Source organism: Rattus norvegicus, chromosome 7, assembly GCF_036323735.1.
Source record: "Rattus norvegicus strain BN/NHsdMcwi chromosome 7, GRCr8, whole genome shotgun sequence".
NCBI lineage: Eukaryota > Metazoa > Chordata > Mammalia > Rodentia > Muridae > Rattus > Rattus norvegicus.
In genome coordinates this window covers 118,985,681-119,005,338 of record NC_086025.1, presented here as the reverse complement: position 1 = coordinate 119,005,338, position 19,658 = coordinate 118,985,681, and the positions used below count along the sequence as shown (strand labels likewise).

The 19,658-nt window shown below is 54.2% G+C and overlaps 1 protein-coding gene across 4 annotated transcripts in view; it reads left to right on the top strand.

Moving 5' to 3' along the window:
* Window positions 1–479: 479 nt before the first annotated feature.
* Window positions 480–19,658, top strand: part of Celsr1 (cadherin, EGF LAG seven-pass G-type receptor 1) — a 137,410-nt gene continuing 118,231 nt past the window's right edge. For 3 of the 4 annotated variants that reach the window (XM_039080317.2, XM_063263331.1, XM_006242167.5), the window contains exon 1: window positions 480–4,531. In XM_039080317.2, the coding sequence (XP_038936245.1) occupies window positions 943–4,531 (3,589 nt within the window). In that variant the 5' untranslated portion in view covers window positions 480–942. The remainder of the gene's footprint in view (window positions 4,532–19,658) is intronic. The other variant, NM_001427591.1, reaches the window with a different exon arrangement.

The window sequence follows — 19,658 nt, the reverse complement described above, 5'->3', positions numbered from 1 at the left end:
GTTTAGCCATCTCGAGGTTGGAATCTAACAGTCCCCAGTTCTCTGCCACCGTCACAACTTTACCGAAGTTTTCTAGCACCTCTGTGACTTGGAACCCTAGATCTAACCCTCGCGATGCAAGGGGCGGCTAACTCATAGATCAGCCCTACCAGGTGCAATGTGAGCCTTGAACTGCACCCGGCCCAGCGAAGAACTTTTTGAGCCATTCTTTGGCAGCAGCGGCCCGGGACCCTAGAACAGTAGTTGAGCGCCAAGTCCCCAGGGCCCCGCCCCCCGCGGAGGCTGGGTGCCCAGGCCGCAAGGGAGGGGGTTGGAGCCCAGCCCCCGCTAGGGCCGCGCCCCCACGTCTCCATGGAGATCATCGGGGCGCGCACCTCCCGGCTGGCTCCCTCCCCCTCATCTCCCCCCCCAACCCCGCCTAGGGCTGAACAATGAGCGACTGGGAGGGGGCGGGGCGGGGCCGGGGGCGGGGGCAAGGAGAGAGCCAGTGGCGGGGGCGCTGGTAAAGCAAACCGCTCACCCAGCAATCGGTCGCCGGGGTTTGCGGGCACTGTGGTGTTCGCAGCCCCCGCCCCGCCCCAGGCCCGCCCAGCTTCCCACGCCCGCCCAGCGGAGTCGGTGCTGGGGCCACCTGGAGCCGCCTGGAGCCGGCGCTGCTGCAGGTTGATGCGCGGCGCCCTCCCGGGACGCGCGGAGGAGCCATCTTGAAACCAACTTGGCAAACTTTCGCAAAGTGCTCTCGAAGTGGAAGCTGAGCGGGAGGCCGGGCGCGCGGCCCCCAGTGTCCTCGCCAGGGCCCCCGGGGAGGCAGAGCGCGGGCCGCCCCGAGGGCCCGGCGCTGGGCGCGCGGGAGCCGCCCCCCGGCCGCGCCGGGTGGATGCGGAGGTGCGCCGGGTGCATGGATTGTGCTCCGGCGCCCGGCTCGGGCTGCGGCTCCGGGCCATGGCGCCGTCATCGCCGCGCGTGCTGTCCGCGTTGGTGTTGCTGGCCGCCGCCGCCCTGCCAGCTCTGGGGCTGGGAGCAGCCGCCTGGGAGCTGCGGGTGCCGGGCGGGGCCCGTGCCTTCGCCCTCGGACCGGGCTGGATCTACAGTTTGGACACCACGCGCACGCCTCGGGAGCTGCTGGACGTGAGCCGTGAGGGGCCAGCAGCCGATCAGCTGCTTGGGCTAGGCGCGGGGACTCGGGGTTGTGCACGGTTGGCCGGGAGGCTGCTGCCGCTGCAGGTCCGGCTGGTCGCCCGCGGCGCCCCGACCGCCCCGAGCCTGGTACTGAGGGCACGCGCCTATGGTGCCCGCTGTGGGGTCCGGGTGCTCAGCCGCTCGGCCCGCGGTACGGAGCTGCGCTCTCGGGCCATCCGCTCCGTGCCTGGGCTCGGAGATGCGCTCTGTTTCCCGGCTTCTGGCGGCGGCGCAGCCTCACTGACTTCGGTGCTTGAGGCCATCACCAACTTCCCCGCCTGCAGCTGCCCGCCGGTCGCTGGGACCCGCTGTAGGCGCGGACCCATTTGCCTGCGGCCAGGAGGTTCAGCTGGGCTGCGCCTGGTGTGCGCCCTGGGACGCGCGGCAGGCGCCGTTTGGGTAGAGCTGGTAGTAGAGGCGACCTCCGGTACGCCCTCAGAGTCGCCCTCGGTGTCGCCATCGTCGCTTAACCAGTCTCAACCTCGGGCGGGGGTGGTGCGACGATCTAGGCGGGGCGCGGGCAGCAGCACGAGCCCGCAGTTCCCGCTGCCCAGCTACCAGGTGTCAGTGCCTGAGAATGAGCCTGCGGGCACTGCGGTCATTGAACTGCGCGCGCACGACCCAGACGAAGGCGAAGCAGGACGCCTTAGTTACCAGATGGAGGCGCTGTTCGATGAGCGCTCTAATGGCTACTTCCTCATCGATGCCACCACGGGTGCAGTGACCACAGCTCGCGCCCTGGACCGCGAGACCAAGGACACTCATGTACTCAAAGTTAGTGCTGTGGACCACGGCTCCCCGAGGCGCTCAGCTGCCACTTACCTCACCGTAACTGTCAGTGACACTAACGACCACAGTCCGGTCTTTGAGCAGTCTGAGTATCGAGAGCGAATTCGAGAGAACCTCGAGGTGGGCTATGAGGTTCTGACCATCCGTGCCACCGACGGGGATGCACCTTCCAACGCCAACATGCGCTATCGTCTGCTGGAGGGTGCAGGTGGTGTCTTTGAGATAGACGCACGATCGGGGGTCGTGCGCACAAGGGCTGTGGTGGACCGTGAGGAGGCGGCTGAGTACCAGCTGCTGGTGGAGGCCAATGACCAGGGTCGCAATCCAGGCCCACTCAGTGCCTCAGCCACCGTCCACATAGTGGTAGAAGACGAGAATGACAACTACCCCCAGTTCAGTGAGAAGCGCTATGTGGTTCAAGTCCCAGAAGATGTAGCTGTCAACACTCCTGTGCTTCGAGTCCAGGCCACTGACCGGGACCAGGGACAGAATGCAGCCATACACTACAGCATCGTCAGCGGCAACCTGAAGGGTCAGTTCTACCTGCATTCTCTTAGTGGGAGCCTGGATGTTATCAACCCGCTGGACTTCGAGGCCATCCGGGAGTACACCCTGCGCATCAAGGCACAGGACGGGGGGCGACCTCCTCTCATTAATTCCTCAGGGCTGGTCTCGGTGCAGGTGTTAGACGTGAACGACAATGCACCCATCTTTGTGAGTAGTCCCTTCCAGGCTGCCGTGCTGGAGAATGTGCCCCTCGGGCACTCAGTGCTGCACATCCAGGCAGTGGATGCGGACGCAGGGGAGAACGCCAGGCTGCAGTATCGTCTAGTGGACACAGCCTCCACTATTTTGGGGGGCAGCAGCATCGACTCTGAGAACCCCGTCTCTGCTCCAGACTTCCCCTTCCAGATCCACAACAGCTCCGGTTGGATCACTGTGTGTGCAGAGCTGGACCGAGAGTTACTAGAACACTACAGCTTTGGGGTAGAAGCAGTGGACCACGGCTCGCCGCCCATGAGCTCCTCGGCCAGCGTGTCTATCACGGTGCTGGATGTAAACGACAACGACCCCGTGTTCACGCAGCCCGTGTATGAGCTGCGTCTGAACGAGGATGCGGCTGTGGGGAGCAGCGTGCTGACCCTCAGGGCCCGAGACCGAGATGCCAACAGTGTGATCACCTACCAGCTGACGGGCGGAAACACCCGCAACCGCTTTGCCCTCAGCAGCCAGAGCGGCGGTGGCCTCATCACCTTGGCCCTGCCCCTGGACTACAAGCAGGAACGGCAGTATGTGCTGGCCGTGACTGCGTCCGACGGCACCCGTTCACACACAGCGCAGGTCTTCATCAACGTCACTGATGCCAATACCCACAGGCCTGTCTTCCAGAGCTCCCACTACACGGTCAGTGTTAGCGAAGACCGGCCCGTGGGCACCTCCATTGCCACCATCAGTGCCACAGATGAGGATACGGGTGAGAACGCCCGCATCACCTATGTGCTAGAGGACCCAGTACCACAGTTCCGCATTGACCCGGACACTGGCACCATCTATACCATGACGGAACTTGACTATGAGGACCAGGCTGCCTACACACTGGCCATCACGGCTCAGGACAATGGCATTCCTCAGAAGTCAGACACAACCTCTCTGGAGATCCTTATCCTCGACGCCAACGACAATGCGCCCAGGTTCCTGCGAGACTTCTACCAGGGTTCTGTTTTCGAGGATGCCCCCCCATCTACCAGCGTCCTCCAGGTCTCTGCTACAGACCGGGACTCGGGCCCTAATGGCCGCCTCCTGTATACTTTTCAGGGTGGGGACGACGGAGATGGAGATTTCTACATTGAGCCCACATCTGGTGTGATCCGTACCCAGCGCCGGCTGGACAGGGAGAATGTGGCCGTGTATAACCTTTGGGCTCTGGCTGTAGATAGGGGCAACCCAAATCCCCTTAGTGCGTCAGTGGAGGTTCAGGTGACTGTCTTGGACATTAACGACAACCCCCCAGTGTTCGAGAAGGACGAGCTGGAGCTGTTTGTGGAGGAGAACAGCCCTGTGGGTTCAGTGGTGGCAAGAATAAGAGCCAATGACCCGGATGAGGGTCCAAACGCCCAGATCATGTATCAGATTGTGGAGGGCAATGTGCCTGAGGTCTTCCAGCTGGACCTACTGAGTGGGGACCTCCGCGCCCTGGTCGAGCTGGATTTTGAGGTCCGGAGGGACTATATGTTGGTGGTGCAGGCCACATCCGCTCCTCTGGTAAGCCGGGCCACCGTGCACATCCGTCTACTGGACCAGAATGACAACCCACCGGAGCTGCCCGACTTCCAGATCCTCTTCAACAACTATGTCACCAATAAATCCAATAGCTTCCCTAGTGGTGTGATCGGCCGCATCCCAGCCCATGACCCTGACCTATCCGACAGCCTCAATTACACCTTTCTGCAAGGCAATGAGTTGAGCCTGCTGCTGCTGGATCCTGCCACAGGAGAGCTGCAGCTCAGTCGGGACCTGGACAACAACCGGCCACTGGAGGCGCTTATGGAGGTGTCTGTGTCAGGTGAGTAGCCTGTGGGTAAGAGCTGCTGCTCCCTTGGGACTCGCGGAGAGCCTCGGGGACCCGCCAGTAGCCGCCTGGGCAGGCTTAGACACATTTGGGCAGGGCCTGGGCAACCATCTTGGCATTTGCTGCTGTGATTGGTTGCATGGTGGGGGTGTGCTCCTTAACCTAGCTCCATGGAGGAGGAGGCCCCTCACTGCTTCCTTCAGCAAGTTTGTGGGGAGCAAGTCTGGGCTGCTTCGAGCTCCACTGTAGGGTTTTTCTATGCTTCTCCCAAATCATGCTGTTAAAACCTGGCCTTGGGGTTACCCGAGTTGTCCAGTTCGTCTAGTGACGTTCTTTAGTAAGCCTGCTGCGTACATGGCTGTCTGGAAGGATCAAAGGTCACTCCCTGCTCCATGTACCAATTAGTTCCCGGGTGGGACCGTTGGAAATTGCTGGATGGTCCCTGAGTCACCCTGTAATATGGCTGGGGTTCCCTTGGTCTAGCTTTTCTGTCTCCTCTAGATAATAACAATGGGCTCATGTGTGCTGCCTCTGGGTGACTCTTTGAAAAGCACAACCCTGTTTGATCTCGGCTCCTGTCCCTGGACTCGGGCTTATAATTTGGGAGTTTGTTCATAGGCTGTCCGACTCAGTGTGAGAACCAGCAGCCTGCTTCAGGGCTGCTGGGGAGGGGCAGGAGGATGGGCAGAAAGGAGAGGAATTGCCATCTTAACATCACAGGCTTGGCAGCAAATCTGCTGTGTAACAAGGCCTGGGTGCTGGAGACCCAGAGGAGAGAGTGTTGAGCAGAGGCTAAGGGACAATGAAAGGGCCCTAGTGGCTCAAGGAGGGGCCCTGGCTTTTTGGGGTTCGTAAGTGTGGATTCCATCAGCTGGGAACAGGCCACTGGCCAATATACCAGGGAGGAGGGCTCAGGTGTGTGGGGTTCTGAGTCCAAGGGGTTATGGGATATGATAGAACTGAAGGTCCAGTTTCCACGTGTCTCATTGGCTGAGATTCTTAAGCAGAAGGGACTGGGGTGACTTGGTTCCCTTCTAATGGTCTTTTAATATCATATGGGACTTCAGGGCTGTGTTTTGAAGCAGTGTGGACTCAACGTGGCTTTGGCCATGATCTGTTGGGGAGAAAGTGGAGAGACCACCTTGGAACGCAGTCATAAGCTATTAACCAGGGTTGTGGCTGCTTCCAGTAGGTTCTGTTTCCTTTGCCTCTATGTCTTCTAGACAAAACAGAGTAGAAAATATGACAACGTGGTTGGGCTTAGATCTGGGAAGAACATAGCGTTTAAAGGGGAGCAGGTCCATGCTGGGCATTTGTGTGTCTGTGATGGATCGATTCCCAGGAGGGTGGTTTGTAGTACTTGTGTAGGCGCACAGTCCGATCACAGCCGTGGTGGTTCAGGGCTCTGATTGCTTGGTAATCATCAACAACTCTTGTCTGAGATGGCGTTCTCCTGGGAAGCTGGGGCCTCATGTGCTTCTGCACTTGTCAGTGTGATGACCATTCCCTCCAAGATCATTCCCTCCGACTCCGGCTTCCAGCAGCTTTCTAAACTCTCACATTCTTACGGTTCCTCTGGCAACTAGAGGTTTCCGCATAAAGATACGGGGCTGCTCAGAGGTGTGAAGCAATCGTTGGGATGGGCATGCCGCCGCCATGCTGCAGCCCTTAGACCTCTGGCTGCTTCATCCTTCAAAGAAGAGACTCACTGTGACTGCAAGGCCTGCAGGTCTCAACAGCAGGCCAGCCAAGAGACCAGACCAGGCCTGGGTTCTGCCGGAGGCGACTCTTACATTTTATGAAGGAACAGTGTGGGAAAGCTGTTGATTCAGACTCACTCAGCACCACTTTCAGTGCCGAGTAATTGGCTTTTCAATGTTTACAGCCATGCCCTAAAGCCTTTGAAGCTATTACTGCCCTCAAGTACTAGCCGTGCAGCCTGGCAGTGATTGGGTCTTGCTGGAGCACTTCCTGGAAGGGCTGTGAGCCCTCAGCTCCAGAGGAGCCTGATGGATTGGGGAGGTGTACCTGAATGGGGAACCAGCGGATGTGAGGGATGTACTGGCCGGGCTGGTGGGGGGGAGGGGCCGAAGGACTGGGAGGCGGGGATGGGGGTGGAGCTGGGTAGCTGGGGACAGGAGAGGGGTATGGTCCTTTTCACTGTAAAAAGAGAGCTGATAATTCGGTACTCCTCGGAGACAAAACTGTTTTTAAAACACGTGTGAGTCTGCAGGTGATAATTCAAATAGCCGCCATTTTTGCCTGCTGGTCTTTCTAGGTGCTCTTTTTCTATGTGGGGTGCTCGGATGCTGTTTTGTACTCTGTGCTGGGGACTTTTTTCTCACAGATGCAGGAAAAGCTAGTTGTGTTGGCCTTTCTCTAATAACCATCCGAGAAACTCAAGTGCCGAAGGCTCCCCCCCCCCCAACAATGGTTGTTTATAGCGACGCTGACACTCCATTATTTATTGAGTTATCTAATCATTTGGTTAGTTAGTGTGTGAACGTGCACAGACGTGGTGTGCCATGGCGCTCATGTGGATGGAGGTCAGAGGACAACTCCCAGGAATTGAACTCCAGTTGTCAGGCTGCGTGGCAAGCACCTTTCCCTGCTGATCCCTCCCACAATCCCCCATTTTTAACACGCCTGGAGCGTGTAGGTAGGTGTAGTTTAGGGCCTCAGCCTCCTCACCTTAGAGAACATGGCCGTTGGCGGGAAGGCACAGCTCCTGCCACCGTTTGTTAATATGTGTCACAGACTTGTGGATGTGGGAAAAGAGTCATTTGTAGGGTCAGAAAGACTGGCTGATGACTCATTCGGACATGTCAGAAAACATCAGAACTCAGCCAAATAGCGAAGCTGTTTGCCCCAGCCGTGAGTGCACGGCACAGAACCGTCTCGGCTTGATCAACTTTAGAATGTGTTTGCCCAGTTAAATACAGGATATCGCGGTGACTCTTCAAACAAGGAAATGAGCAGATGGCTGTACCAGGCATGGTCTGGGCATGCCGTGCCGTATTTCCCGTAAAACCCAACAGTTAGCAAAGACTCAGAGGTGCTTAAACCACCCCATTGGCAGAGTTGGCCTTACCCAGTGATGCAAACCACCCACAAGGGTACTTTGGGCAATCAGCTAAGTGTTTGAGGGCTTTGATAACTTGGAGTGTTTAAATTTTATCTATCTATCTATCTATCTATCTATCTATCTATCTATCTATCTATCTATCATCTATCTATTTTGATTTTTTGGGACAGGGTTTCTCTGTGCAATAGCCCTGGCTATCCTAGAACTCTTGTAGACCAGGCTGGCCTCAAACCTAGAGATCCCCCTGCCTCTGCCTCCCGAGTGCTGGGGTTAAAGGCATGTGCCACCACGCCTGGTGTTTAATTTTGGAGTTTAATATTTATTTATTATTTGTTTATTTTAACACTGGGTCTTTCTATGTAACCCTGGAACTGTCTATGTACTGGAACTTCCCTGGTACTCATTCTGCAGACCAGGCAGACCTGGAACCCAGGGATCCTCCTGACTCTGCCTCCTGAGTGCTGGGATTAAAGGTGTGCACCACCATACTGGGCTAATATTTATTATTGAATACCTACTGTGTGCAAAATCTTGATGAGTCAGTGTAGCCCCAGGCCTTCTGGTGACAGCTGGAGATAGATAGATAGATAGATAGATAGATAGATAGATAGATAGATAGATGGATAGATAGATAGGCAGGCACAGAGATAAGTTCAAGGAGGGTAGGGAGGATCTGAGGAATGTGGAGGAGACGGACTGTGAAGTGTAGACTGGGAAGCTGGTACCTGGTAGGGGATCTGGAGCGACAGGCTTCCTTGCATGTGGAGAGGGCCACAGGGTTGGCTTTGTCAAGGGCGTTTAGAGCAATGGCTGCGCCCCACCTGCTGCTGCTGGATGGGTGAAGGAAAAGAGAGGAAGTGCGGGAGGCTGGTCTTGGCCCCTTGAGGGTGTGCCTGTGGAGTGTGACTGACAGGGCAGAGATGTGCCAGGCTAGGACACCAGATGCCAGAAGACAAGAGCGTCAGTGGCTGTTAGCGCACTCTATGTCAGGAACTCTCCCCGGGCCTGTCAGGGCACATTCAGTTCTTGTGGTGCTGCTTCAGGATGCAGACAACACTGTCATCGTCCCATCCCTGTGATAAGCAAGGGCAAGACTCATGGGGCGCTTAGCCTGTGGCAGCAGCGGGGCACGGTACACAAGATGTGTATGATCAGGATAGGGCCCAGGCCTCACTTTGGGGACCACAGCCTGAGTGGATTGGTAGCTGGAAAGGGCTATGTGAGTTGGAGCAGGGAGGGACACACAGAGAAGAATGGAGGGGGTGACTGATGGCACATTGAGTCAGGTTAGTGGTATGACTAAAGTGAGCCCAGCACAGGTCCTTGTGTCTCCATAAGAGCCCCTCTCCTGAGTAGGTGACAGGTGACACCATTGTTGGAAGTAAGGTATAGAAAGGGTTTAGACTCAGCTGTCGTTCGTGCGTGTGTGTGTGTGTGTGTGTGTGTGTGTGTGTGTGTGTGTGCATGCACTTGAGTGCGAAATGTCAAGGTGAGGTCAAGAAAAGATGACATTGTATACAAGCAGCTGTGCAGATGTTCACCTGGTGTGGGCCTTGGCACCTTTGGGGTGCTGGTTGTTGGGGTGACTATCATTGCTGGGCATTAGTGCTGTGTCTCTGTGGGTCATTACCTGAGGAGGAGGGGCCAGGGACATGGCCCAACACCAGCCACAGGGTACCAGGATACAGTTAGATACCTACCTCAGCCCCACATAGAGTGGCAGGCAGGTGTAACTCAGGGGAGGAACTGAAGGCCTTTGACTACAGTCAGAGAGCAATATGGAGGACGTGGCTCAAAACTGGCCTATGTTCCTGGTGACACCTGAACTCATCCAGGATCTGCTGTCACCATTGAAAAGACCACTTGGGTTTGGGCTGACACACTGCCATTAGAAACCTGTTGGGGAAGTAGATGGGTGGAAGGTGGGGGCCCCTGGCAGCAATGTGTGTGCCTGGGGTGAGGTGTGTGGCCCTGTGCCACCAGCCTCTGTCCCTGCCAGCGCTAGGATTCGAACAGAGGTAGATCTTATCTTGTGAGGCAGTGTGTGTGGAAAATACTCATAAGTTTGGCATCACTCTTTCAGCTTGTAGCCTTGCAGGGAGAAATAGTTTACTAAGTTTTTTTTTTTTTTTTTTTCTTGTCCTGTAACCTGAATACAGGTTTGCATAAATGACCAGAATTAAATTCTTGGTGTGGTGTGAGGAGAGGCTGTAGTGAAAGATCTTGGCTTCCTGCTGCCTCCCAACATGGTGACCTGTGCTTGGAAGGGTAAGAAGAGGCCACCTGAGGAGACATGAAGGGCCCAGGCCTTCAATGGAAGTGTCTGAGAGGCCAGCTGCTCAGGCAACTTATGTGGATTGTTTCTGGAGTGAGCTAGTGGTGAATCTGAAGGGGTTCAAAGGCAGAGCTCTTGCCAGGTCAAGGATCTGCAGCCCCACACGGGGGATCGAAGGCAAGGATATCCCAAAGTCATCTTCAGTCCCTCTTTGTGAGCCTGGGGACTTGACTGGAAAGGACAGGGTTAGTTGTTTTTCCTTTGGGGAACTGTGGTTGAGCTCTCACACAATGTGCTTCTGGTAAGAACCTGGGGGACACCTTGGAGATCCATTTACCTTTGGGGCTGTGTTTACCTTTGGGTTCTAAAAGTGAGGAAGCCCATATCAGCACCTTGTCTCTGTAGCTGCAGTAGGAACTGATCTCTTGAAGACCCAGAGAAAGGCCAGGGGTCCTTATGCATAAGTGTTCCTGCTCAAATGTGCATTGTGCATGCCCCCAGACAGACAGACAGACAGACAGACAGACAGGCAGGCAGGCAGGCACATACACACACACACACACACACACACACACACACACACACACACCAGGGTCCATTTTTCAGTCAGTCTTTCCAACACAATTTTTTTTTTTTTGTTCTTTTTTTTCGGAGCTGGGGACCGAACCCAGGGCCTTGCGCTTCCTAGGTAAGCGCTCTACCACTGAGCTAAATCCCCAGCCCCTTTCCAACACAATTTTAACTCCTTCCGGGGCATCTTGCAGGGCACAGAGGGTTTCTGAGAGATGGGCCTTGAACGTTTCCCCAGTACCTCAGGATCACTGTGTGAGAGAGAGGAGTCATGCTGGCTCTTAACTCCTTGGACTGCTCAGCTGAGATCAGGTGTCAAATGTACACAGTGTGTGTTGTGTCACATCCCAGGGCTGTTGGAACAGGTGTGTTGTCTTAGGGGGCTTTGTGCTTGTATTTTCCTGGGGTGCTGCTCATGAAAGTGAACTTTCAGTGAGCAGGTGAGCTCTGAGTGCCTGGGGCCTTTTCCTCAAAGTGGTGACTCCCTATTTTCCAGACACAGAGACAGCCTTGTGTCCCCCTAGTCATGATGCAGCTAGCAAACATCAGAGGGGAGATGAAGTATGGCTCTCCTAGGCCATACCAGCCTCTGTCCTCTGTCCTCTGTCCCCGCATTGGGTTTTCCTGGCTTCCTATGAGCCATGCAGTTCTCTCTTAGGATGTTTGGGTGTTGCTGGTTCCCACCAAAGGACAGCTGGGGATGCTTGCTTAGGGATAAATGGTTGCTGAGGTCTGAGGTGAGGGCAGCTCCCGCCATTCTGGAGATGGGAGGATGCTGCCGATGGAGGGATGTGGGTAGCATTTTCCAGAACTGGGCACAGGAAGCAGTTAGCCTGGGGGAAGTGGGCAGACATGGGGCTGGCTAGGAGGTGGTACTGAGATTGGTGTATGGCCTCAGCTTTGGGCCTTTGGATTCACTTTGCCCCCTGGGTCATGTGGCATGGAGAAGACAGGGTCTATCTTCCTGAGGTGGCTAGATGTCTGTTCTCAGTTTCCTCAGTGGAGCAGGACCAGCAGGCACCATCTGCAGGAGTATGGTGAGGCCCGCTAGCGGTGCTGCCTGAGACACAATGGTAAATGTGACTGTGGGTGCCACACTGGCTAGATTGGGTGGGAGGGACTAAATATCCCCTTCCTCTGCGGGCTAGTGAGCAGTCTGTGGGGACTGTTCTCCCTTGCTGCTCCCCTCTTGGGTCTTTCTGTCTGTCTGTCCTTCTTTCTGCTTCCAGCATGGCAGGGTATCAGGGATGTCTGTCCACTTATAAGAGGCCTCACGGGCAGCCGGTGGAGAAATTGGGCCGCTAGGATATCATGTGAGCAGAGGGCCACAGGGCTAGGGGAAATCTGCTGGGTTGGCACAGTTCTGAAGGAAGGTTGGTTCTGGAACCTTGTGCACCCGTGCTAATTGAACCAAAGAGTGTAGTCCAGCTGAGGGTGGCCTTGAGGTGGCTTTGCAGAGCTGTCTGCGGTCCAAAATGCATGGAGTCACATCAGTGTCTCAGTCCCTGGCTTCGCCCTACACTAGGCTGACACGGCGTGTGTGTGTGTGTGTGTGTGTGTGTGTGTGTGTGTGTGTGTGTGTGTGTGTTTCTGTCTGTCTGTGGTGGATAACATCTTATTGGTACTGTGATACATCACATCTCCTTTCACTCTTCGGTATGGCCCAGGTACTGGGTGATGCCGTCTTCTGCCCAGATGCCCAGTGGGGCTGCCTCTCCTACTCCGCTCTGCACTTCTTTGGTTTAGACTTGCCCTTGGCACAGTGCCACTTTCCTCCCCCACGCCCCCTCTCCCCCACTTATGGGAACGTTCCCTGCTCTCTTTACTCCCCCTCCCTTCTCTGAGGTGTTGTGGTCAGTGCACCTCTTTTGTAGAGGGGGCAATCTTGAAAGGATCACAGTCGGGGAGGCTGCAGGACTGGGTAGCATGCATAGAAGTAGCCCGGTAGTGGTGGTGTAAGTGACAGAGCTGAAGGGATAACAGTGGAGACGGGGGAGGGGCTAACAGTGGAGAGGGGGAGGGGCTAACAGTAGGGGCGGGGTTAGGGTCTCTGTGCTCCTACTGAGAGGAGCAGTCAGAAGCTGCGGACTTCCGGCATACTGTGCAGGGTGTGGATTTCTCTGTGTGGGTTGGTGTTTAGGCCTGTGGAGCTCCTTCCTTCCTTCCTTCCTTCCTTCCTTCCTTCCTTCCTTCCTTCCTTCCTTCCTTCCTTCCTTCCTTCCTTTCTTTCTTTCTTTCTTTCTTTCTTTTTTTTTTTCTCGGAGCTGGGGACCGAACCCAGGGCCTTGGGCTTGCTAGGCAAGCGCTCTACCACTGAGCCAAATCCCCAACCCCTGTGGAGCTCCTTTCAAGGTTTGAGGGAACATTCCTAAGGAGCTCATGCTGAGCTGTGCAAACCCCCTTCTGAAGCTATCTCCCCCTGGACCGTGGGGGTGTGTGTTTATTTCGGGGGGGGGGGGGGAGGCATGTGTAGATTAGTCAGAGGATAACCTGTGGGAGTCAGTTCTCTTCCACCATGTGGGTCCCAGGAACTAAACTCGGGTCAGACCATTTGATTTGGTTGCAAGTGACTTTCTGTACTGGCCCACCCCATTCTCAGTTTCCTCTGTCCTTTCTCTCCGTTCCCCCAACTTCCCTCTCCTTTCCTCCCTCCATCTCTTTTTTTCCCTTGCTTTGCCCTGGCTGGTCAAGAACTGACTATATAAGCCAGGCCAACCTCGAATTCCAAACCATCCTCCTGCCTCAGCGGCCCAAATAGTTTATACCTAGAACCATTATAACCACCCCCCCCAATAGTCTTTCCTCTACCAGTTCTGTGTCTTTATTTAAAAACGGTTTGAGGATGTGGTTCATATCTAATCTAAATGATGCTGGGTTAAGGTAAACTAACAGCAGCTAATTCAAATAAACCATAAACGGTGTTAGCATTAGGAGATAAGAATGCTCTCACAGAGCAGTGATTGAGAGCAGTGATCTGGTGGCAGCCCCACAGTTCCTCCGAGGGACACTGCTGCAGTCATGCTCTGGGTATTCCCCTGTGATGCCCTGTGTGTGAAGTCAGAAGCCAGAACCTCCAGGCTCCTTGAGACAGTGTCTCCAGTTGGGAGGAGACATAAGTGGAGGTGACACCTGGGCTGAACTCTTCTCTCTGGGCCCCTGCTGATATCTCTGGGTCTTCTAGAGGGTTGACAAGCCACCCTTTCCCTTCCTGCCTTTCTCTAGGGTAAGAATTACTCAAACAGAAGTCCTGCAGGTGGCCAACCATGGCTTGGGAGGCCGTCTTCTTAGCCATGTGTATAAGTGTGCAGAACATATCACACTTGAAAACCATTAAAGGGGCTGGAGGGATGGCTCAGTGGTTAGGAGTATTTCCAGCTCTCCTAGTGGGGCCCAGTTCAATTCCAGTCATCCCCATTGGGTGTTCACAGTGCCTGTGACTCCAGCACCAGGGGATCCCAGGCCTCTGACTTCCAAGGACACCTGCGCTCGCGTGCAAATACTCCCCGATAGACACACATATTTATAATTACAAATGACAAAAATAAATCTCAGGAACTGCTACATAACACTTGCAAGCCGGTAGCTGGCACGGCTAGTCGTGTTTAGAGTGCGTAGGGAGCACCAACTCAAGAAGAAAGCAATGTGACTTTAAGAGTAGGTGAAAGTTGTAATAGACATTTCTCTAAGGGGTACCAGCGGTCAAAGACTCCGCTGTGCAAACGTTTGCTGTTGTCCGCAATCGCCCACCTTAAGACCAAGTCCTGAGTTCCAAACCCCTGGGAACGCATTCTGATTGGCATTTAAAACGTTTGGCGGTTTAGCTCAGTGCTCCTGGTACGTGAAGACCAAGGAGGCTTCTTGGAATGTGGGCAGAGGGAAATGTAAGCTCGATGTCTCCTTTATCCTCCCCTAATTAGGATGAGTGGGTCACAGTGTGGGTGACCTATCGATGGCATCCCCACAGACTCCCCACTCCCTAAATAATTCAGGAAAGGATGGTAGGCTGGGTTCTGAGGGAGTGTGCTCCCAGGGGTCCTTTAGGGAGGGGACAATGCTGGTCACATGGCAGAGAGCATGGAAGTGGTGCTGGGGCAGTTAGGACAATAGCGTGCCCTCCCTCTGAGTCCGGAAGCCAAGTGACATGGCAGAAGTCAGCCCTCTCTCCTAGGCATGGAAAATTCTACTGTGCAAGTGAAAGTCCCTCAGACCTTCAAAGGCGGGAGAATGGAAACTGTGAAGGTTTATTGTTGTGAGAAATTTCCTGTCTCTCTGGCATGGGGGCATGAGAGGTCAGGGGTGCACGCATGTGTACAAGGCAGGAAGTCTGGGGGGGCTTACGGTATGCATGCATGAGCTCCCCAGTGTGAACACACATGTGCATAAGCAGGTGAAACCAGGAGCCAGGCCAGGGCAGGCAGAGACCGATTCCGCCTTCTGGAATCGACCTTTATGCTAAACGGGAAGTGACTGTTGGATGTAGCTCTGGGGGACAGCAAGCCAAAGTGGCCTCTTAGACAGGAAGCTGGTGGCTTTGGGGTTGACATAGCCATCCCGGTCCCGGGTTTGGTCTGGGAGATCTATGTGTTTGTAGCAGGAATTCTTTTTCCCTTCCTGGGTTTTTTTTTTTTTTTCCCCTCTTTTTCTTTTTTTAAATTAGCTTGTGGGCTTGGTATCTTTTCAACCAGAACAACATAGGATAGTGTGAAAATCATGTTGAACTTTTCCATGGTCAGGATTGTATCAGACAGAGCTTTTCCTGTTCTCTGTGGCCAGGGAACTGAGGCACTTGGGCTGGGAGGGGTGTCTTTGTTCCTCTGCACAGTGATCTGTGCAGTGATCTCTGGGTAGGAACTGCCTTGGCTAGCTACTGGGCCACTTGGGGTCTATGGTAGGCCTGCTGAGGGCAAAGTAACAAATGCCTGGAGTGCCCAGGAGGTAAGAGTCGAACTGTGTGTTTTTGCCCAGAAGTCTGTTTTTCGGGTTAGCATGGTCTGGGGCGGGGGTGGAGAACGACTGATGTTGACAGCAGCAGTTACTAAAGGACCAACTGCAGTCACTGTCTCAACCTCTACTTTCTTCTCTCTCTCTCTCTCTCTCTCTCTCTAGACTTACTTATTCTTATTTATGTGTATGTGTGCTCACTTACACATTTATATATACACCATGTGAATACAGTACCCACAGAGTACAGAAGAGGGCATCAGAGCTCCCCAAGACCTAGAGTTATAGGCAGTTGTAAACAGCCTGACGTGGGTGCTGGGAATGGAACCTGGGTCCCTGGAAGAGCAGCAAGTAGTCTTAACTGCTGAGTCGTCTCTCCAGCCCCTTTGATTTCTGAGGCATTGCAATCTACCTATAATCCTTTTAATTAAAATGTATTATTATTATTATTATTATTATTATTATTATTATTATTATTATTATTATTATTGTCTATGAATGTTTTGCCTGCCTGTGTTCCACTGGAGGTCAGAAGAGGGTATCAGATCTCCTGGAACTGGGGTTAGAGATGGTTATGAACCATCAGATGGGTGGTGGGAACCGAACCCTGGTCCTCTGAAAGAATAACTTAACTGCTGAGCCATCTCTCTGGCCCTCCCTACCTCTCTGTTTTTAATGGTGGCTCAGCTCACAGCTTGCAGGGCCATCAAAAGTGGACAGTGGGTGGTATTCAGTACAGTCACGAGTTGTATGGCCCCAGCTTCAGTAGAACACTGATGTGGAGGCCTGGCCCAACCCGGGCACTGCATTTTCTTGTTGTAGATCCCTGAACTCAGGGCATCTATGTCTTCCGGGCCTCACTTGTCTCTGGGATACATGGTTCCCAAGTTATAGAGTGGATTTCTGGACCAACATAATATCCCTGTGTGTTTTGTGGGCATCACCTCTTCCACCCACCCAACCTTCCTCAGCCATCCATCTAAGGGCGTGTCATGTCTGGGCCTCTTGGTGACCATCCCCTCCCTGGAGTTGGGCACTCATGGTTGCCGGCTTCTCACTCTGTCTTTGCTCTCGGGATGTTCTGGGATCGGGCCAGACAGGTGAACAGTGTGCTTTCAGAGAGCCTCGGGCTGAATGCTGGACTGAAGAAAACCCTTCTCTGCAGAGTCTCCCGTACTCCCCTATTTCTGAAAAACTGATTTTATAAACCGGATGAATGAGCCAAGGTCCAGGGATGTGAAACAAGCCACTGCAGGGGCCTTATTTCAAGATGTTAGGAGTTCACTGAAGGGAACTGGAACTGGAGGCACAAAAGGGAGCCTCTCCTTCACTCCAGGACCCACTTAGGACCGTCCTCACCCCTGGGCATCTGCCCTGCAGGAGGCCTGTGGACTCCTCACCTATCTCCCCACAGACCTCAGGAATCTGCTCTAGTCACTGATCTATAGCTGCAGCCACAGCAAAATGGCTTCCTTTTTGTTAAGGGGTAGCAGCATCCCAATGGGGCCTTCAAGTCTACAGCCTGGCAGCTTACAGACTTTGAGGCTCCCGCTCTACAGAGAGGCCTAGCACCCGGGCCAGGCTGGCACCAGTTATTGTTATCACACACCAACTTCTCTGCAGCTATCACAGTGACTTAGGAAGGACGAGCTCCTTACCACCCAGGAATGATAATTAAGGACCTACTGAGTCTTGACAGTTTTTTCTAGGTAGGTATTCATACGGGGGTGTGTGTGTTTGCACAGTCACCCTGTGTAAACTGTTTTGTGACTGTCTCCTTTCACTACAAGTCTACCGTGAAGTTCTAGTGACTAAGTCTTTGCCGTTCCATTTCAGACGATGGAACGGCATCTCCCTGGGCTAGTGTTTTAACTGTGCCTAGGATCCATGTCCTCCGTAAAGGTCTGGGGTTTCTGTCTTTCCCCTTCAGGTAGCTTCCTAGGAGTGGACTGGGGTCCTTGGCATATTGATGGTTTTTCCATTCTGGTTTTCTTTTCCCTTCTTTCCCTCTCCCGTTTCGAGACGGGGTCTCGTGTGGTCTAGGCTGGTGTCAGATTCACTGTAAAACCGAGGATGGCTTCGACCTTCTGATCTTCCGGCCTCCAGCTCTGCGGTGCTGGGGTTGCAGGCCTGTGTCGTCATGTCTGCTTCATGCGCTGCCAGGGATTGAACCCAGGGCCCTGTGCATGCTAGGCAAACTATCTGCCAACCGAGCCACACACCCAGCCCTCCATTCCTGCTTTCTTAACCCATTGACTATTCTGTCCAAGAAGGTAGTTGATGCCGGGGATCTCTAGAGTGGGCTGACTGTGCTAGTCAGTCCTGTCGCAAGGGCTGGCCAGCCCACACTGGCTGCCGGGAGCCTAGTAATTACTTAGATAATGTTTGCCTTGTGGAAGAGGCCTCCCCGGCGCGATGTACAAGGCGTGGCCAGCACCTTTGCCTTGAGTCCTCACTGTCGTTGGATCCCTTGTCTTCATTGTCTTCTCCACTAGGCTTCCAGCTCTGGGTGGTCTACACCCCTCAGCTACCATCCTGGGCCCAGGGTTTAGTCCTTCCAGACCGGTTGTTAGCACCACAACCTGCCTAACTTTCTTGTGCTCCACCTGAAGACACAATGTAGTTTGTGCTTGAGATGAACCTGTTTCTTATCTCAACAATTCACCCACGGCAATGCGAGTTGGGAATATCTGCCAATATAAACTCGGGGACCAGCAGTGTGTGGTCCTAGCTGCCCAGTGTCTTCCTCAGGGTCAGGTGAAGGCTGACAGTGGGTAGGCAGAGGCCTGGGAGGTTTCACTGTCTGACCAGAGGATTGACTGGCAAATGAAACAGTTCTCTGTCCATCTTGTGTGTCAGGAACGCATTCTTGGACCTAACCTCCTAGTATCAACCAGAGCTACAGCCAAGTGGGTGCTCTCTCGAAGGGCTACCAAAGCCGGGGAAAGCGGGGCTTAGGACAGAGCCAGCGGCCTGGGCAGATGTGGGGTTTAGAGTAGATGCCAAGAGGCTCAGAGTAGGTCTAGGGTGTCCACCCCCAACCCCCAACCCCGAGTCTGAGGGCGGGATTGATAGGGCGCAGGCAACACTCCCTGGGTGAGGGGGAGCCTCAGGGCTTTCTTGCTGTAACATGTGTGGGAATGACTCAAAGAGGTGGGTGAGGCGGGAAGTTCATTCAGAAACACTTCTTGTTGCAAGGCTGAGGCCTGGGATTCAGCTGGTCTGGAGTAGAGACTCTTACAGAGTTTAGGCTGACCTCTAACCTAGGGAGGATGGACCGTGGAGTCAGTCTGCCCTGAGGAGGAACTGGGAACTCCATTGTTTCTGTCTTTGGGCAGGTGCTGCATGATGACATACAGATATTGTTGCGGTGACATTACACCATGTCTTTATCACTGCTTCCCAACTCCACCACTCTAGACCAGACTGCCTGGCAGCCAGAGCAGAGGCACAGCCTTGGCCTCCCCAGAGGGTGGACCTTGGGCCTCACTACGTCAATGTTGGTGGCAGTGGTAATGATAGAGGTGGGGTTCACTAAGAGCACTCAAGAGCCCTGGCCTCAGGAACCTTCTGTGCCCTTATCCTAAGCCCTTGGGGGACTCCCACCACATGCCTGCCTACATCTCCATCTGTCTAGCTTTTGGATCTGAGGGTGGGCACTGCAGCCATTCACTCCCCAAGCCAAGCTGGTCAGGGCCCACTGGGTAAAGAGAGACCTATGGTCTCGGTTGTGGGGTGATCCCAGTCTTGACATTTTCCCCAATAGGGACCTGGAGCACCGTGGGAGGACTGTCAACAAATGAGGGAAGGAGTCAGCAAATTACAAGCTATAATCTTAGTTCACAGCTTACACGGCCATTGTTGTTCCAAGCGGGCATCAGTGAACTTTGGTTTATTGGGAAGCTTTTCGTGCTGGTGAAGTTTGGATGCCCCCAGGGTGGCGTGCGTACGGTGGGTCTGGCCCCTCAGCAGGGCAGACAACCGCCCATGGGCAGTCTCAGGTTGATCTTGCCTCTGGGATTCTGTGGTGGAGGACACTGTTCTCATTCTCCAGCTTGAGGGGTGCTGGCTCACCCGACTTTGCTGGACATGATTTCTGTTTCATCGGGCACCTTAGTGTGGACAAGGACCTATAAGACTCAGGAGCCTAGGTGAGGATGGATTTGAACCTGGGTTTTAAGTCTCCACGTAGACTCACAGATGCTTCTCCCCTTAGGTGTCTGCTATGCAGAGGGATAGCTGTTATTCCC